This window comes from Drosophila grimshawi, unplaced genomic scaffold (genome assembly GCF_018153295.1).
Source record: "Drosophila grimshawi isolate 15287-2541.00 unplaced genomic scaffold, ASM1815329v1 contig_44, whole genome shotgun sequence".
Classification (NCBI taxonomy): Eukaryota; Metazoa; Arthropoda; class Insecta; order Diptera; family Drosophilidae; genus Drosophila; species Drosophila grimshawi.
Genome location: NW_025063240.1, coordinates 14,590,649 through 14,609,045, shown reverse-complemented (window position 1 = coordinate 14,609,045; position 18,397 = coordinate 14,590,649). Strand labels below are relative to the sequence as shown.

The window sequence follows — 18,397 nt, the reverse complement described above, 5'->3', positions numbered from 1 at the left end:
CACATGCTTGCGTACTTATATCTTCTGTCTACTCCTTCTACCTTTACTTGTTCTCCCTTTTTTTTTGTACTCGTGCAGATAGTATTTTAAGATTTGTACGAATAAGGGATACATCTTCAAACCGATAAAGTATTTAAGTTTACATCGAACTACTATAAATTTTATTACAATATCGTTCGAAAGAAAAATAAACACAAATACTTTTCTTTTCCTTTAAGATTCTGTTACCGAACTTATCAGTTATTGTGCTCATCAGTCTACTACATTTCATAGCTCCTATAAGCAATTTTAAAAATAAATTTATGTAGTTAACATCCTTTGCTTGAGTGTATGAAATAGTCGGCATAGCTTCAATCTATTAATAGTTTTTATTTCTTGTTATTTTATCTGTACAATTTATTTCGTTAAAAAATATAATTGCAAGCCGCAGCTATTAGATGTGCAGCCCCCCATTTGCTGAGGCCTGCTGCGCCTGCTGGCAGGCTACACCAAATTTAGCAAGTGCATCGGAAATGAACACCTCTAGCAAGCAGCACCACCAACCACCAACAAGTTCAATGACCATGGTACACATTAAATAAATTTGATACGCAACATTTTATTGGCAATTTGATGTAGATAGTAAATTTGATGCTAATTTTAGCTCAGCGATTGCTGTTTCTTCCTTCCTTCCATCTTTATCCTACTGATAGTGCAGACGTCGCTTGGGCGCTGCTCGTATGGTGATGGGATTGGGTTGGGCCTTGATCTGGGTCTGTGCCTGCCTAGATTTGGCTGCATAATCTTCGGCAATGGCTATGCGCCACTTCTCGACCAGATCCGAGCCAGCTCCTGTACGCGATGGCACGTCGCGGGTATGCGGAAAACCGGCCAGTGTCAATGGTGCATCGCTATAGTCGTAATCATCCACGCCAGCGGTGTTGGGTGTCTTGATGACGAGCTGATTGCGTGATGGCAGTGTTATGCTAAACGCAGCAGCTTCTTCTGGCGACACGCCAGCGATGGCCGTTGCCTTAGGTGAAGCCACCGCCAATCCATTGCGTCCAGAGAGCGCAATCGCATTCGGTTTCGACGAGGCAACGCCGCCCTCTCCAGCAATTGACAGACCTAATGCAGCAGGAGATTAATAGCGGCTAAGATTACCATTTAGACTCTCACACTTACCCACTGGTTTGGCTTCGGCCACCGATGAATCCTTTTTGGGCGCCACAACGGCAACGCTATCATTAACATCTTCGTAGGGATCCTCGTGTGTGGGTGGCAATATGTCTTCTGGGGATAGTTGCTGCTCGGTCACCTCTTCCAGTTTTTGCTCATCAATTTTCTGATCCGCTGGACTATTGGCTACTAGGCCCAGGTTCGACGGCTGCTTATCGATCGTACCGAACAGTTCTGGCTGCAACAGCACACTAAAGTCCTTAATCTGTCCGGTTTGTTGGAGCAGTGCCAAAGCTGTGGCTGCCTGGCCGAGTTCCAGCAGGCTATTTGCATAGATCTTGTTGTCCTCGGCGCTAAAGGCGCCCTTGCGCTTCGCCAGCTCCTGTATGGCAACGAGACGGGCGGCAGCCTCCTGAATCCGATTGAAATTGCTGCCGCTGGCGGAGATGGAAAGACTGCCAGTTCCACTGTCATCAGCCACAGCGGAGATGCCGGCTGCCGATATGGTTATAGTATCATCTGAATCCCGTGGAATACCGCGCACTTGTGGCTGTTGATGGTGGCTGGTGTGCAAAATACTGCTGCGTACGCTACCATCCAGCTGCGGACGCAGCCACAATAGCTGGCCATTAAGGCCGCCATAATAGGGCAGCTGTTCCTCGATGATCTGCGGAACTGATCTGTGTCTAGGGTTTATAGAGTTGGGTTATAGTTGCCTGTACACTTTTTATGTGGTGGATATAGACAGAGAAGCATGGAAGAGCAAATGGGGACAGCAAATTTTTACATGTGGATTAGAAAGCAACTAGACTACTAAGAAATTCAGATAGTTTACTACAACTTTATTTACAGCTAGAGATGGGACAGGAACACATTACTAAATTACGTATACTGTTGGAGCTGGGGATGTCTCAGTTAAACAAATCGAGCTCCAAATCAGCCGCTGCATGCGCTTTACCGCCAACGCCTGCAATGGCCACCGATTCCGGATTAAAATACACATTTGTCGGCACGCCTTTCTTGAGCAGCGCCCTGGAGAAGGGCGTGGATATGGCAGTGCCACCATTACCAACCAATGCCTTGGAGTGAGGCTCGAGTATCAATGCCGCTTGTTTGCGTCCCTGAATGGCCTTCGCCTGGGCGGGCCTGTACGGCAGAAAGTAGTTGCCAAAGGGTATCTGTGGAAAGTTTTTCGAGCTCGTGCTGGTTCGTCCCGTGGCCTCTACTTTAACCGGTGTACGCAACTTTGCTGAATTCTTCAACTGTTTCCGGCTATTTGTGGATTGACTAGTGCTGGATATTACATGCTTGCCGGGCACGGAAACAATCTCCTCTATCACATAATTCGAATTAATGCGGCTAACTGCTGCTCGTAGGCGCTGATCACTTTTTAGATCGCCAGAGGTTTGTGGCTTCGCTTGCAGCTTTTGTAATGTTTCTATGGTATCTTCTTCCGATTCAGCGTCATCTTCAACTTTTTCAGCGGTTGCTGGCATTGCTGTGCTGGTGGTTGTTGTGCTGGGAGTAGTAGCAGCTATTCCTACAGATGGCGCTACATACGCAAGCGGCAGACTGTAGGCAGCGTAGTATGGCGAATTGAGCAGCAAAAGTTTGCCCTGTGTAGTGGCCTGCAATGCGCCATAAGGCGTCAGGACTCCAAATTTAGGCTGTACAGTTTGTTTAACCCGCTCCGCTGCAGGGGGTGCTGTTAGTTTCTCTGGCTGTGACTGTGCGGCAAAGTAAGCGCCATAAGGCGTCAAGTTGTTCGCAGGTGCTGCAGCGACTAACTTCTCAGCTTGCTGTTGCTGTGCGGAAGGTGGCGCCACATAGTTCACAATAGGCTGCAGTTGACTGCGCGGCGGCCAAGCCTCAAAGCTTGCGGTTTGCCAGTACGTGCTCGCGCTTGGTTGGGATAGGTAGTTAGGGTAGTTGAGTGTGGACAGAAAAGGAGATGACATAGGGAAAGTAAGAGAGTTAAGGATAGCAATTAGTGTCTATATAAATATATACAGCTTACATTTGCGGTTAGTTTTCAAGCAATATTACATATTAGTGCGTACTGTTTACGTGTGTGAGTGTGTTAGTTTACATTATTAATTTACGTATTCCATTTTTATACAGATGAATACAGATGAAAGCAATGCAAAAATTACAAATACAAACATTTATTACCAATACTTAGGCGCTATACAAAAATACTAACAGTCATTAGGTTTAAAATCGAACATAGCCACAATTCTCAACTGTTGCGCAACCCTACAAATCAATTATCTATTTTATTTTGTTGTGTGTGATTTTGCTTTTAGAGGGCTACAACAATTTCCTAGCTGGGCAGTTAAGATAGTGACTCAAACTCCTCATTCATCTCGTCGTCGTCGTAATCCACTGACAACTTGCCAGTGGGCGGTGCATAATAGACAGTGGGTCCGATGGCCACCACTTTACCCTCGCGTGGAAAACTCTTTGCTCCCACATCTGTGCGCAGCAGTGCATCCTTTAAGTCTACGTCGGAGGGTATCGAAATCACTTTGGCACCGGGACCGGCTATGGTCAGGCTGCGTGGATGTGTCAGTGCATAGCCGCCGGGTCCCACAATCGCTGTACCCCCACTGCCGGCCGTTGCCACGCCTCCTGGGCCAGCAATCGCAATACCGCCCTTGCGCACCTTCAAGCGCTGTATGATGATGCCGCCCTCGCGCAGAGCCTGTTTCTGTGTGCCATGATGGGCGGTGGCCACTGTGCCGATGGTGTTCATCAACTGATGGTGCTTGTGCGCAAACAGATGCTTCTCGGCAGCAACGCTGCTATCCTGTTCGGCGGCTGTGTTCTCAATTTGCTCGAGGGTATCGAGATCGCTGCCATCGCCGCCACCCTCCTTCTCATCATCCCACTTGTAATCGTCCTGAAGCGAATCGCTATGTTCAGGTGGTTGTAGTGGTGTACTCTGTAACATCACCGGCTGCTGCGCGGCCGTTGTTCCCGTCAGGGCAGTGGGTGTGCTGAAGGGCATTTTGAATATATTCTGAAAGGCGTTCTTGATTGCTGTTGACGTTTGATTCTGCATCTGGGCCAGATTGACGTTGGGCACGCGGAACACGCTCAAACGATTTCGATTATTTAGCAGGCCACCTGCCGGTGGCAATGTAGATAGCAGATCTGAGGTGCTATGAATAGGCGCTGAGGTGACCTTCGGCAGCATTTGTTCCGCTTCCTTGGGTTTGATGGTGTTGGCAGCGTTAATCCGCTTGCGATTGCTATGCGTAGTAGGAGCGACCACGCCGGGAATACGTTGTGGCTGTGATTGAGTTTGAGATTGGGATTGTGATTGTGTTTGTGGCTTAGTTGTTTGCTTTTCACGCGAATCTACACGAGATTCTTTGGTGCCTGTAGGCATTTTGGTGGTTGCAGTGGTGGTGCTTGCTGTGCCACGCTTGAGCGTGCCATCTTCATTTAGCGCTAACTCTCTGGGCAGAAAGAATAAATGATATTTGGGCGTACTCTTGGTCTGCTTCTTGTTCTGTTTCTCGTTCATTGCCTTGGCCTTGCCATAGAAGCTGTCCACATCGCCAATGATCTTGTAGCCCTTGATGCGATACTCTTGAGGTGCCTGCTCCCGCAAATACTGCTCCTTGTTTAGCTTGTACAGATGAACCGGTATGACAAAGTGGGCGGGCAGCTGTTTAGCCTCCTGCTCAGAGCTGGGCTTCGGCAGCTGCACACGATTGGGTCGGAAATATAACTGCTGCTTTGGGGGCATTGCATTCCTTGTTAGCTTGACGGCGCGTATGGAAGGCTCCAGTAAGGTTTGGCCCATGCTGCCCGAGAAGTGATGCTGCTGGGCATGGAAGGGCTGTTGGGCGGGCTTGGGGAACAGATACTGACTGGAGTCGAGTATGGGCGGCAGCTTTGGCTGATTGGGCCTCTTCTTCACATAGCCAAAGGCCTCGTTCACCTTGGCTATCTGCTCGAGAATGCGCTTGGCCTCGTCCGCTTTGTCGGACGTTGGCGGCGCCACATTCGGATCAAACTCCTCGGGAAATTTGACCAGCCTTTGCTTTTGTATTCTGCAAACAAAAGTTTTTTTGGGTTTGTTTTTGGTCTCTTGGTATTGGTATTATTAGTAAACTAATGCATTTGGGATTAATTAATAAAAAGTATTGGCTGGTATGCTGATGAGAGGCTTAGTCACAGTTTATGTTTTAATTTTTTTAATATGTTTAGTCACTATACTAGAAGGCGGGTGCTTCAATTTCTACTTTGGCGAGCATAAGAGATGACACAGTCACAAGTCAAGGCAGGCGGGGCAAGGCAAGTGGTTAATAGAACTTTCTTATAGAGTGTATAGCTAGCTACTTACTCGATAGCATCTGCATTTTGGCCGGCTGCCAATGAGGCCAACAAAAGCGTTGACACCTGCAAAATAAAATAATAAAATAAATATGTAGATGAAATGAATAATATAATAATAATAATATATTAAGCTAACTAGCTACGTAACATGTGTTAAGGTATAAAAATGCGGTCAAGCACAGAAAGTTCTATAAATTTTTGCTAAGCATCAGCTGAAAAGTGAGAGCCAATCCTACTTAGCAAAATTATTATCAGCATTTCACTTCAGCCGTATTTTGATGAAGAACCAGAACCAAAAAACCAATCGAAACTCATGCTTGCCAAATATTTGCTCGATGCTTTTGCCAAATCAATATTGACGTAACCAATGTGGCACTCAGTTGGACCGTTAGCTTGTCACCCGCTAAAAACAGCCCCACAGTCGCCCACAGTCACTCAGCTCTAGAGCTCCACACCGCTGCTGTCCCGGTTCATTGACCCAGCGACAAACGTTCTCAGCAACTCCGCCTAAACGTTCAGTTCTGATACCAAAAAGCAAAAAAAAAAGAAGAAAAAAAACCAAAACGAGCTGCGGACCAGCTGAGAAGATTTTGTATATTGTATTTGCAAGTTGGCTTGCATTTCAGAATTGCTGTCTGTCCCCAAGATGTATTTGCTTCAGCTTTCTTTTGTTCTGGTTTATTTATCATACGTATTATTTGGCAGAGCTGTTTATTCTGGGTGTGTTTCAACCATATGTAAACTGGGTTAATGCTATCCGTATAACGTTTCTGTAAAAAGAGAGAATCACACAATATGCTAATGATTTCGTAGAGTTCTTAGGTTTCCGGCTAATTAAGAGCTGCAGTAACGCAGCTGGAGATGTGGTAATCAATATGTATATTAAGATAAGACTAATTAATTTTATTGAGCGCTTACTGTCTAGTGTCCATTGATTAATGTTGTGAAATATCATATTTTATGACACTAAAGCAGAGATAGGAATTTTCTTCCACTTAAGCCTTCGCTTTACAAAGCATTCCTCTTTTAAGCTACTTTTATAGTTTTAAGAGTTTTGCCTCATTAATTCTGGAGAACTTCATTTTATGGCCAGCAATTGAGTAGCCTACACATGCCCATCCAACGCTTGCGGCATATTGATTTTCATATGCTTCATTATACCACAATGGAGATATAATTAAAAAAATGTATTTTGGGCTTTTCACTCGATTATTAAATATTCTTTTTGTTTGACATTTAATTTGTCATGTCTGCGAGCGGACGCTGACGCACTTGTACTTTTAAGGGCGTGTTTCTTATTGAAACTAAAAAGATCATGAATAATGCAATGCATGGCACACAAAGCCTGAAAGAAGTGTGTGCCATCAAGACGTGTTGATTAATTTTCACTTTTCATTACAAAAGCACAACATAGCATCACGTATTTTTCAAAGATAATTATCATATATCAAACCTCTAATCCTTTGATTACAAGGTGACTTAATAGCTTAATTATACAGTTTTGATTTCGATTTTTGGTAAATAAGCAAATTGATTTTTGCTTCAGCTCAGAGCCCAATTTGCATATGGGCCAACATGAAATTCGGGCTAATTTGTGAGCCACAAATTGGGCAAAAGAATCAGGCGCAAAGAACCAATTCGCTCAGTGAAAGTTGAGCTTCACACCGAACGTAAAAGCAAATTAAATACGAAAGACTTAAGGCACGAACTTGCGCCAGTTAATGACTTCAACGGTGTGCAGAAGCAGCAAAAAGTAGTCAACGCCAGCTGCTAATAAATGATTAATTGCGGTCACACACAGCTAAACTAGTTTTGCTCATTTTTTGTACATAAAATAAGTAGGTATTTTTTTATTTTCATACTTACAACAAGGAAACGCATTTTTGCGTGTGGTTTTCTGCGAAATTGTAGGATAATTTTCGCTTACAACGCGGCTTGCCTTGGGAAATATCCTTGAACTGCGAACGAAACAAAATTCACTTATCAGGCGTATAATCACAGGCACAACAACAAACACAGACAATCCTGATAAGCCTTAACAAAAATTTAATTGTCTCTTGTTTTTGTAAAAATGTTATTCTCTTCCTTATTGAGCTGCTGGCAGCCAAGGAGCACAAAACACGCACGCACCGAGCTGAGTAGTTATACACTTGACGAACCTCTAGAACCTAACCAGGCAATGACTGAAGATGAACTGATTCGTGCCCGAGCCCAGTGCGGCGGTTTTATAACATTTCCATTAATAATGCAAAGCAACAACGACAACGACCGCAAAGAAATGTTCAACCTGACCCAGGGCAGCAGTAAACGCAAGAAAGAGAGAGGGAGAGAGCATGCTAGTGAGAGCGTGAAAGAGCGAGAGAGCTCAAGTTGGTTTTGCTTAAGAGAAACATATGTAGTTTGCTTGGGGGGCACGTACGTATGCGCCTTGGTCTCTGGCTGTTATCACTTGGCGGGCATCTACGTTGACACTCTTCCTCTCTCTCTGTCTCTCTGTCTTTCTGTGCGTTGGCCTTACCCACCCAAAATTGACATTCAGGGATCAGTTGACTGATTAAAATCTTGTGTTTATTAGATGAGCAGAACTAGATCACGTTTTCTTTCACAGTTTTTTTTAATTTCAATTGTTGTTATTCGGTTTATTAGCTGGGAACGTTGTTGACAGCGCTACTGTCTTAGGCGTTCGGACATTGATTAATTAATAGCTTTGATTGAGTCAGTCAATGGCATTTGTTGAAATACACGCAATTACAACTGAAGTGAGCAGAACAGAACGAAAGACTTAAGACACGAACGCGTGTGGGTAGAACCAAGAGCTCTATGTACATAGAAGCTAAGCGAAGCAAATTGGCTTGACGGTGCGAAAACGAATGTTAATTGAAACATGACATAAGCCAAAAAATCGATTTACAAAAAAAAAATAAAAGACTTAAGACCCGAACTCGATTATGGTTCAGTAATTGAACTTTTCAGTGCTTGTTGGCCAACCAAAATTATGTATAAACTTAGCCTATTTTGAATGTAGAACATGTTAGAAAGTTTTGTGTCCTCACAGCGGATTCTATATCAGCTTACGCCCTTAATCTCATTATTGTGCTTACAGTGAGCAAATGTCAGAGTTTGTGCATAATTTCAGAACCTATCAAGTTTGCAACAGCTCTAGCAGCTTAGTTTCCAAGAGGCTTTGCAGTTTCTAAAACTGCCTGCTGGGGCAGTCACCTATATAAGAAAATCTACCTTAACTGCACCACAGGCAGCCCCTGATGTCTATTCTTAGAATGTCTTTCGCTACTGCAATCGAACTAGTTTGATATTAATGTTATTGTTTAGCTTTGGGGTGGCAACATCAGCGACCACGTGGAAATAAAAAATAGTGCCACAAGATTTATGGTTTCAAGTCAGTTAATGGTTGGCCGATTGCAGGGGCGCATACAAAATGACTAGCGAAAAAACCAAAACAGACTCGGGCACACTTTGAATGGCATTAATTGAAAGTCGTCAAATCGATACAGCAACAAAAAAAAATGAAGTTAATAGTGGTAGGCCAGGCAGGTGCCAAAGAGTTCAGCAGAATTCGAAACCTTGATGCCTATTTATAAAAACAGACACCAGCATACGGAACTGAGACTGGGGCCTGGAGAGTTATTTTTGACCTTCATTGGGTGCATCAGGAACATCAGAACCATCAGATTCGAGCTGATACCGTTGTTTATGGCAGAGAACTGGATCTCACTGCCTTCCTCCCTCTCTGTCGCTAGTTAGTTGGCTGGCATAGTTTTGTGGGTTTGCGCTGTAATATAAAAGTTAATTCAAGGCATTACTTATGCAATTATGGCAACCCAATTATGCAGCTGACTGGCCTAGTCAAGTTCCCAAGCCAACACTGTGTTGTGGCCTATACAAATATCTGATAGCTGAGAACTTGAACCCTGAGAAATGGCTCTTGACATGAGACAAATTCGTGTCAACTTTTTATTTGTGTACTTAAATAAATAAATCCAGTATTAAAGAAAGCTGTCGTTTAAAATGAAAACTTCTTGAACGAACTTTATGACCAACAAATTTAATTACCATAGTGAAACTTTTATTTTTATTGTTTTTCTTTTTTTGTTAGCCATGAAATTGCAAAAGGTTGCGACAATCATTTGAATATTATTACTAAAAACCATAAACATATTATTTATTGGCCTCTATTTTTATATGGGCTTTTATTTCTAGTGTAGTGGCTTTTGCAGTTTGTACTGTTTTCTTATTTAGGCCACGCGACTGCCGCCAAGGCTTACCGTCCAATCCAAATTATTTGGCAAGTGCGGGCACGCATCGCACATTTCAAATTGAAAACTGACTCGCACCCCCCCAACAGAGAAACAATAACAGCAACAATAAGCCCAACTAAATTCGGCTGTGATGCACCTGCTTAGCAGCATAACCAATTCGGTAATTTGTCAACACAGCACAGCAACTACAACAACAACAGCAACTATTTAATGTTCCGCAAATCAATTAGGCATTATAAAATGCATAAATCGTTCAAGTTATGGGGACAAAGCACGCGCCACGATTATTCATTTGCACAAATTAGATTTATGTAGCAATCATCAAAAAAAAATAGTCAAATTCCTCAGCTTTATCAAAACTTAACCGATTTTGTAAAGCTTTAATCATGTAATCTTAGGACTTAGATTAAAACTTCTTTAAAAGTTCGTCTAAAACCATGTAAAAATGTTATCCCATAATCGTCAAATCTCAAACAATTTTAGAAAGATATATTTTTTTAATTAATTCTATATCAATGCTCCACTTGGGTTCGATTTCAAATTTTCCATTGTCATAACTTCACCAAATCTCAACCGATTTTCAAAAGCAATGGCTTTTTGGTGATGGTTTGGCATCAAGACTAATACTGTATTTAAACGTAGAAAGTGATTTTATGTTGGAATTCATGTTGAAGTTCTATCCCAAAATATGCACTTGAAGCGGTTCCAAATCGCATAATCCTTTCAGAATGATTTTTAAATCACTCTTATGCAAAAGCATTGAAGCCAAAAGGTATTTTGCTGCTCCCTAGTTGGGCATACACAGCACGTAACTAGTTTAGGAAGCCACTTCTGCTCTATTAACACACACAAAAACCAGTCGTTAAAATGCTGTTAGCTGCAGCTGTTTTTATTGTCTAAGAAAAATGATCAATATCTATGCAAGTTGGCAACTGTTTATACTAATATTGTATACTTTGTTCCGATTGTTCGGATTGTTCCGTTGTTGGCCTGACCAAATTGCCGCCCATGACCACGAAGCCAATGCCATCACCAGCCTTATAGCTCAACTCATGGTAGCCAGCGGCATCGTAGTACGAATACTTGCCCAGCACAATGCCAGAGTCATCCGAGTGCTGAGTGTGCGACATGTGTTGCGTGCTAAAATCAATAATCAGTGGTTGCTGCGGTGGTGGTGGCGGTGGTGCTTCGGTTACTGGTCGTGGTTCTGGATGAGTCCAACCCCACTGATCGATGAAGGAATCGCGATTCCGGGAAGTGCTGGAACCGAGCCAATCATGTGACTGCAGCTCATAGTTGGGTGATAAATCGTTGGTTTGTTGGACAGTTCGATCCGTGTTGTACGAGTACTTCACACCATTGAACTCCATGTAAACCTGAGCACCTTGCACTAGCCACAATAAGCAGCAGCTCAAGCAGAGCAGAAGCTCCATTTGCAGGCACTTCATCTTACAGACTGAAAGTGCAGACAGCAACGATCTCGATTATATAAGCAGTAACTGTGTGAAAACCACAGATCTGTGGTTGGTATTAATGTCAACCACTATTGGAAATACTTTGTTTGTATATTTAGCATAAATAGTATTACAGTTATACTTAAAACATGCTATAACCGCAGTTGACATCGTTTCAGTTACATCACTTACATCGCTACGATAACTACAACTAGGAATTGCTCGGTTCTAGTGCTTTGGCTCTAGTGCTCCCGGGAGGCGGCCAGCTCGGCAATTTCATCCTGACGCAACGCCTCCGATGGCGACAATGAGACGCGACCGCCCAGCGGCACCAAATCGATATTCTGGACATGGGCGCGTACACTTTGACCCGGTGGCAGACCCACATACCATTTGCCCACATTCTTGATGATCGTGGAGTCGCGATGTCGCTGCACCCACTCCCGATCACGATCGATTTCCAGTATGCGATGGTTAGCGGTTACCAGGGGCGGCAGCGAGCTTCCCACATCATCATCGTTGAGATTGTAATTGTCACCTGGACCGCTGGCGGAACTTGTTCTGTCAAGGTTGTCAGCAGACTCAGCAGAGCCGGCTCCACCACGCCGGAAACCACCACCACCACCTCCTCCACCACCTCCACCACCACCACCACCCCTTCCAATAAAATTGTGTCTATTTCGTGTTCCGCTCGCATTTGAGCCAGCTTGTGTGCCTGCTCGATTTCTACTGCCGGAGGAACTGCCTTCCCTGTAACCATTGCCATTACCACCACCACCACCTCTGGCTCCGCCGCCTGCAGCGCCTCCACCATCTCCCCCATCGTATCGGGTGCTACCACGCTGGGAACTGCCTGCCGGGTAGCCGCGTCTATCTTCTTTACCTCTTGAAGGTGTTGCTGAGCCGTATGAGCTGCTGATTAATCCATTATCATCCCCATCTTCGACATTGTCATCGTCCTTCCCCCCGTCAGCTGTCTTCAAGTAATCCGTGGCACCACCACTACCACCAGCACGTCCCCTTCCTCCGCCTCCGCCTCCAGCTCCACCTCTACCTCCTGCTGCTTCTACGCCACCACTACCCCTGCCAGCTCCCCCACTTGTCCCACTCGTTCCACTTGGTCCTGTAGTGGATCCACTGCTGACACCACTACCACTGCCACCACCTAAGCTACCACCCGCACCACGTCCAAAATCATTTGCCAATCGGAAATCTGTATCGCTCAGTCGAAAATCCGCAACAGAGGGATTTATGTGAGTGCCGGGTCCAATGCGATTCTGCACCACTCGATAGCCAATGCCAGCACCCGCTATATACTCCACGGTGCGCTGAACGCCCTTGTCGTCCAGAAAGGAGTAAGTGCCTCGCACCAATCCATCCGAGGCGCGACTCTCGGCACGTCGATGATCGGGACCGGCTGCAATGAGCTTGTAGGTGCCACCGGGACCACGCTGCACGGACATCTTGCCGCGCGTCTTGGGAGGCGCCTTGTACAGCGGACTGGAGTAACCTACACTAACGGGATTATCGGGCACCGCATTCGAAATCTCAAAGCCCGTGCCAGCCCCAGCGGCATAGCGCACACTGTGCCGCTCACCCACATCGTCCAGGTAGGAATAGAGGCCTGCAAGAAAAACAGACAGTAAGTCGGAAGAAACTTCAGGTCAATAACCCACCTCTTATCCTATTGTTGGCGTCATTCTCCTCGCTGCGCGATTGATCTGGCGTGCGATAGTTAAAGCTATAGGACGGATCGTCATAGGGATCAGCCAGCGGATCATCCGGACTGCCACGTGGAAGCACCGGATACTGAGCTAAGCTCATTTTGCGATGTATTTTCGGTCCATTCGCTCGAAAGCTGTGAAAATTTCAGATAAATTAGCTACTGACTCTTGATTAGCTAATTGCTGTGGGAATTTCAACTCCCGGATTGGGTAACTGTAATTAGCGGAAATTGCTGCCTACCAAAATCGCTCGCCTGCTCCCATAAGCGGTACAATTCTACAACACTAAAAGAAATTATTGAGAATTTGATCTTTAAACTTGATGAATTGAAATGCATCTATCTTAGATGAATAATTATTTCAGATGTGAAGCGAAGACCAAAAGTGGACTTAGTTTGGACAAAGTAATCCCACAATTTTGTCACGATCTTAGAACCATCTTTTTCTCAGAGTGTATTGCCACATCGGTTGCCTAGTCAATTCCATTCAAAATTAAGCTACTTTTATCTAGCGCTGTGCATCTTAATGAATTTTCCGAGTGCCATGTTTCACTTACAATTTGTTAACAGCTTTTTTGTGTTTTCCCAACTACCGGAGATTGCAAAAACAACAATCACAATCACAACCACAACAGCAACAGTACAAATTGAACCTAATGGAAGAAGAAAAAACAAATCCATAACAAACGTTTAGGCAACAAAAAGAAAAAATAGTCACTCCCCTCTCCACAATTGCCGCCTTCAATCCGTATGTGTTAGAACTGTTGCGTCTACAACTTTGACTGTGATTTACCCCGCCCCGCAACGCTTCAGTGGCGCCCAGAGGCCTGTCGTATTGCTGATATATGAGCTCGCCGGAAGGCGGACCGAACAGATAACTCCATTTGCTACCGCACTTTAGCTGCTACCTGCCTGCCTCTTCCTTCTCAACCAGCAAACCTCAACATCAACAACAACTTTGGCGTCATCATCGTCTCTTGTTCGCTACTCTCTTTACTCACCCACGTGGTCCGGCTGTATAGACGGTCTCTTCGATTTGGCCGCTGGCTGGACTACGCGAACCATAACGACCTCGCACGATGTTGTCTGGAGTGCCGGAGGCGCTATGATAGTAGCCACCAATGTCATCATTTGCATGTCTATCCGAAGAATAATTGCGTGTTGCCCATGCGTGAGGGAGAGACACACAGAGAGAGAGAGAGAGAGAGAGAGATACAGTTACTCAGCATTTATTGATGGGGGAGGGGGGCAACGCATTGTTGCCATTGCAAAACGTCGGCGTTAAAAAAGGTGTTAAAAGTGGCAAGGGAGCCAGAGCGTGATGCTTTTTGTTCAGCTAAGATGAAAAACACAAACTTGATTAAATGATTTGTTTGACTATTTTTTTGTAAACATACACAAAACAGTTGATTAAAATATGCACTGCTGATGACTAATATTTGAGGCACAGCATAAGCATAGTTTGATTTATTCGCTTAAATATTGGATTAAAATTGTCAGATTCGGTTAATCATCAACTTCTTCTAAGTTCTTTATGAATTGTATCTCTGTTGAAATACGAAATAAGACAAAATATTTGGAAAAAAAAACCAAATACAAAGCTTAATCCTCAATCTCAAATAGCAAACTACTTCTGATTAAATTTACAATATTTCTTTTAACCAATATAATACTTCAAAGAGTTATGCACTTTGGTGACTGCTCTTAGCTGTTATCCTTTCATATTTATTATTTTATATGCAGCTTTAAGTTTATATCCTTATTATACGCTGTGGCACATTCATTATAGACTGGTTCAGTTAGAGTTTTAATAAAGTGTCCCTTTTGTGTGCTTCACAGTAAATACATTTTTTGATAACTTTTAATGTTCTTTTATACACTTTATGAAATGAGTTATTTTTTGTCTCCTTTATCAATTACTGCTATTGATTATACCGAAATCTAAACGATCCATCCGCATTGATGGTATTATATTCGATTTCCGCAAGCACAGGATCAGCTATATAGCCAAAAACAGCGCATAGAAAGCAAAGCAGATGCCTCATTTCCATAAATACTCAATTTAAATGCAATGCGATTTTGTTGTTTGCCAATTAAACGCGCATCCTGCACAGGCGCAGGGTTAGTCACAGGCAACGACCAGTGTAATGGACACAACTAGCTGATGCTGTTGCACTACTGAAGCGTCGAGTCGAGTGGGAGAAGAGCGTTTAAAGCTGGCGGCAAGAACAACGCGGCGTTGGCGACTGAATGCGCCAGAGCGTTAGACCTTCGTATTTAAATACGATTCTCAGGCGAGTCAGCGAACGGTGGCCAGCGATTCAGCTCAGCTTGGCTCGGCTCGGCAAACAGTAGTAGCAGCAGCAGTAGCAGCAGCTGCTGCCACTTGTCTCACCTGACCACCCACCAAAGTGGTGGCAGCCACGAAGATGAAACAACAACAACATTTGTGTGCAAATTGCGTTACAAGAAATCTTACGACTGGACAAAGAGCGGGACGCCGGCTGAAGGCGGGGATATGGCAGCTGAGAGAATTTGTTCTAATGATGGACACGCAAGTGACTGTTGTTGTTGGCCAGAGCTGCCTGTTGCATGTTGCTAACAATGTTAGGAGCAGCTCCTTGTTCAGTAAATTGCAAACACAGGACAGAAAAGTAAAAGAATAAGAAGAAGAAGAAGTCGTGGATAGTTCTTTAGCTGCAACTGCAGCAACAGCAGCCGCAGCAGCTGTCTGTCAATTAGTTGAAGTTGCTGTTGTTCTTGTCGTGTTGTTGTTAACTTGGCTTCCTGTTGCAGCCATTCTAGCGTTGTTGACAATTTTACCAGCTGCATTTTCCAGCACGTGATCTATGCCACAACAATTCTTGTGCATTGAACTCAACTCAAGTTTCAGGCAATTTTCAATATGGTACGCCTATCAGGCCGACCAGCAGCAGAACAACAACCGTTAGTTGCCCCCGTCATTTGGGATTAGCTATTATGAATTTGTTGCGCCCCCGAGTCTAGGTCAGTGTCTTAGCTGCAATTTTCGTCTTGGCCGCGCTGCATTATGCAATTAAAGGCAATTACGCGATCAAGAAGGAAGAAGTTGCTTTGTTGCTGATTTTAACATTGGATACAGCCCGCCACAATTTCCGCCTAGGATGTGGCCAAAACAGTTTTCCAAAACCATTTTAATGAGCATAATTAGCGAGTGCCGAGCCAACCGACTGTTATTGGCCATTGTTCTCGGCTTAACAGAAATATGTCAAACATTTTGATTTTGAACCTTTTGAACAGAACCGAACAGAACAGAACGAAAGACTTAAGGCACAAACTTGGCTCGATCGCTTGGCTGCTCATGATTTAGTGACCCAGCTGCTATGTGCTATGTGCTTTATGACAGCAACCGCACATAGATAAATCTTGATAACAGCTCACTCGGGCTTAGGTAATATTTTATATGCTAATTTGTTTGCGGAAGAGTTTTGGAATTTTTTATTGACCAGTTGTGCAGTCAAATGGAGCAGTTAGTAATGCTCATTAAATTACAATTTGTTTAGGTTTGCTGAGCATTTAAAATAACAATCGAATGAAATATGAGCTGCAACAATGGAATTGAAACAACGACGCCACTGTACAACTAGGTTGTGGGTTAATAACAGTAAGGACAAGTTTGGAGGCAACTGCACGCATGGGAAATGTGCAACCAGTTGTTGTAATTGTTGTTGTTTGTTGCTGTTGCTGTTTGTTGTTGCTGCTGCTGCTGCTGTTGCCATTGAACCACATACCCATAGAGCAAAACTGGAAATTCATATGCGTTTTCACTGCCACACAGACACAATCGGAGCCACAGAGGAAGGCCAACTCATCGACGGCAATCCTGCATCGGCCATTTGAATTAAAAGTGAAAATGCTTTCGTTTTCAATTGCAAAATTTGGCTTGCCATTCCACAGAGAGTGGCCAAACTAAGCAGTTCGATTGGTGTGCATCATTCAAAAAGAAAAACTGGAAGGATGAAAATTACACAACTTGTGCATATTTTATGTGTTATCACATCAATAAATGCCCTCAAGTATATAATACGCTATGAGACGAAGAAGTCGCGTTGCTTGAACCCGCCGCGCACAGCGAGACGTGTGGAGTCAGTGATTGGCGATTGCCAGGAAGAGGTCAAAAATAAACTAGTAACTGGTAGGTGCTTAGAGCTGAATGTTGGACGTCAATTCAAGCACAATTTGTCTCACTGCAGAGGCCTATGAGATACTCAAGGAGCAGGTGTCGCAAGTGCCGACAACTATGAATCCAAAGGATGAAAGTGTGGAGTTCATCGAGTCCTTCTCATGGCCACCATTGCATGATAAATTTATGCAGCAGCAGCAGCCACCAAGCGAGGCGCCACCAAATGCCACTCACTACGAGTATATAGTTTTCGATGAGCCGGAGCCAAAGCGTCGCATGGCGCGTTTGGTGCGCAGCATCAAGCGTCTAGATGTGGCCAGGGCGGGCATCTATCATCCAACTCTTGTGCCGCTGGAGGATAAACGCATTGCGGGCGTAAGTAACTGAATCTGAATATATCTCGACGCGATCTTCAACTTTTCCAAACTCGACAATAAAAGATCTTTTGTCCCGCAATTAAATTCAATGGCAGACGGTGCCACCAAACGTTGCCAATGATTTGGCGTGTGCAATTATACAAAATAAACACCTCCACAACCGTCACCCCCCCCCCCCCAGCCCCTCTCCACGCCCATTCAAAAAGTCAGGGTTATTTATTATTTAGTATTGCGAGACAATTGAAAGAAAAGCGCAGTCGCAGATTTGTATTTGTTATTATTTTTTCACACACACCGAACAAGCTGCATTTTATGGCTAAAAAGTGCATTTAATACATATTAGCTGCTTTTTATGCATCAGCAAATTGAATGCTTTTTGCTTACGTATATATACATATATTCTTTTCTTGTTTTGTTACTTTTTTTGTTCTCTGATAATTTTCAGTGTCTGCTGCACTGCGTCTATGCCAGAAATAACGCCATTGACAAGAACGGTTGGCCCACGTTGGATGGCCTGGTGCACTTTTACTCGGAGGGCGTGCACGAGCATGGTTTCTTTATGGCCACATTGCGTTCGGTTAATCTCTGTCTGCGGGCCATGACCAAGAAATATAACGTTAATCGTAAGGAGTTGCCACAGAAGGGCGAAAGCTGTGATTTGGCATTTGATGTCTTTGACTGCATATCCGATCAGATAACGGGCTATTGTTTGGATGAATATAGCAGATATTAATTGGACACATAATAAAACTCAGCAACAGTTATTTTTTTCCAAAAAGCAAAACCATTTTACTCAATTTGATTACTGAAAATCTACGCGCTCGAGCTGGCGACATCTAGTGTTCGTTCTTGTAATTAAACTCATTATCGTCTACAGCTAACAGATGGCGCCACTG

At 44.0% G+C, this 18,397-nt stretch overlaps 4 protein-coding genes across 5 annotated transcripts; 1 reads left to right on the top strand and 3 right to left on the bottom strand.

The window, feature by feature from the left end:
- Positions 1-592: 592 nt before the first annotated feature.
- On the bottom strand, positions 593-7,408 carry LOC6556554. 2 transcript variants are annotated; one of them, XM_032740744.1, is made up of 4 exons: positions 7,375-7,408; positions 5,516-5,571; positions 1,165-1,844; positions 593-1,107 (listed from the first exon to the last, which is right to left on the bottom strand). In XM_032740744.1, exons 1-4 carry the CDS (start codon positions 7,387-7,389, stop codon positions 683-685), a joined length of 1,176 nt encoding a protein of 391 aa, XP_032596635.1. In that variant the 5' UTR covers positions 7,390-7,408; the 3' UTR covers positions 593-682. The 2 variants fall into 2 exon arrangements, with proteins under 2 accessions (XP_032596635.1, XP_001984217.1); XM_001984181.2 differs by lacking the exons at positions 593-1,107; positions 1,165-1,844 and adding an exon at positions 3,373-5,222.
- A 3,245-nt stretch (positions 7,409-10,653) lies between these two features.
- Positions 10,654-11,218, bottom strand: LOC6556581. The gene has a single exon (XM_001984182.2). The coding sequence runs from the start codon at positions 11,216-11,218 to the stop codon at positions 10,727-10,729; it is 492 nt and encodes a 163-aa protein (XP_001984218.2). The 3' UTR covers positions 10,654-10,726.
- A 113-nt stretch (positions 11,219-11,331) lies between these two features.
- Positions 11,332-15,169, bottom strand: LOC6556529 (fibroin heavy chain). Its single transcript, XM_001984183.3, has 4 exons — positions 14,898-15,169; positions 13,964-14,101; positions 12,916-13,097; positions 11,332-12,863 (listed from the first exon to the last, which is right to left on the bottom strand). The coding sequence occupies exons 1-4, from the start codon at positions 15,011-15,013 to the stop codon at positions 11,482-11,484; spliced, it is 1,818 nt and encodes a 605-aa protein (XP_001984219.3). The 5' UTR covers positions 15,014-15,169; the 3' UTR covers positions 11,332-11,481.
- A 1,789-nt stretch (positions 15,170-16,958) lies between these two features.
- LOC6556530 lies at positions 16,959-18,234 on the top strand. Its single transcript, XM_001984184.1, has 3 exons — positions 16,959-17,136; positions 17,195-17,499; positions 17,947-18,234. The coding sequence occupies exons 1-3, from the start codon at positions 16,959-16,961 to the stop codon at positions 18,232-18,234; spliced, it is 771 nt and encodes a 256-aa protein (XP_001984220.1).
- Positions 18,235-18,397: the final 163 nt, after the last annotated feature.

Excerpts from the sequence above, each read along its gene's own strand:
- LOC6556529 (XM_001984183.3), bottom strand. The coding sequence starts at position 15,013 with ATGGAAATGAGGCATCTGCTTTGCTTTCTATGCGCTGTTTTTGGCTAT. Across the intron at positions 13,098-13,963 it reads TATACAGCCGGACCACGTGG|CTTTCGAGCGAATGGACCGA; the intron begins GTGAGTAAAGAG and ends AAATTTTCACAG. Across the intron at positions 12,864-12,915 it reads CGCCAACAATAGGATAAGAG|GCCTCTATTCCTACCTGGAC; the intron begins GTGGGTTATTGA and ends TTTTTCTTGCAG.
- LOC6556554 (XM_001984181.2), bottom strand. Across the intron at positions 5,223-5,515 it reads CAAAATGCAGATGCTATCGA|AATACAAAAGCAAAGGCTGG; the intron begins GTAAGTAGCTAG and ends TTTTGTTTGCAG.
- LOC6556530 (XM_001984184.1), top strand. The coding sequence starts at position 16,959 with ATGAAAATTACACAACTTGTGCATATTTTATGTGTTATCACATCAATA. Across the intron at positions 17,137-17,194 it reads CAAAAATAAACTAGTAACTG|AGGCCTATGAGATACTCAAG; the intron begins GTAGGTGCTTAG and ends GTCTCACTGCAG. Across the intron at positions 17,500-17,946 it reads AGGATAAACGCATTGCGGGC|TGTCTGCTGCACTGCGTCTA; the intron begins GTAAGTAACTGA and ends GATAATTTTCAG.
- LOC6556581 (XM_001984182.2), bottom strand. The coding sequence starts at position 11,218 with ATGGAGCTTCTGCTCTGCTTGAGCTGCTGCTTATTGTGGCTAGTGCAA.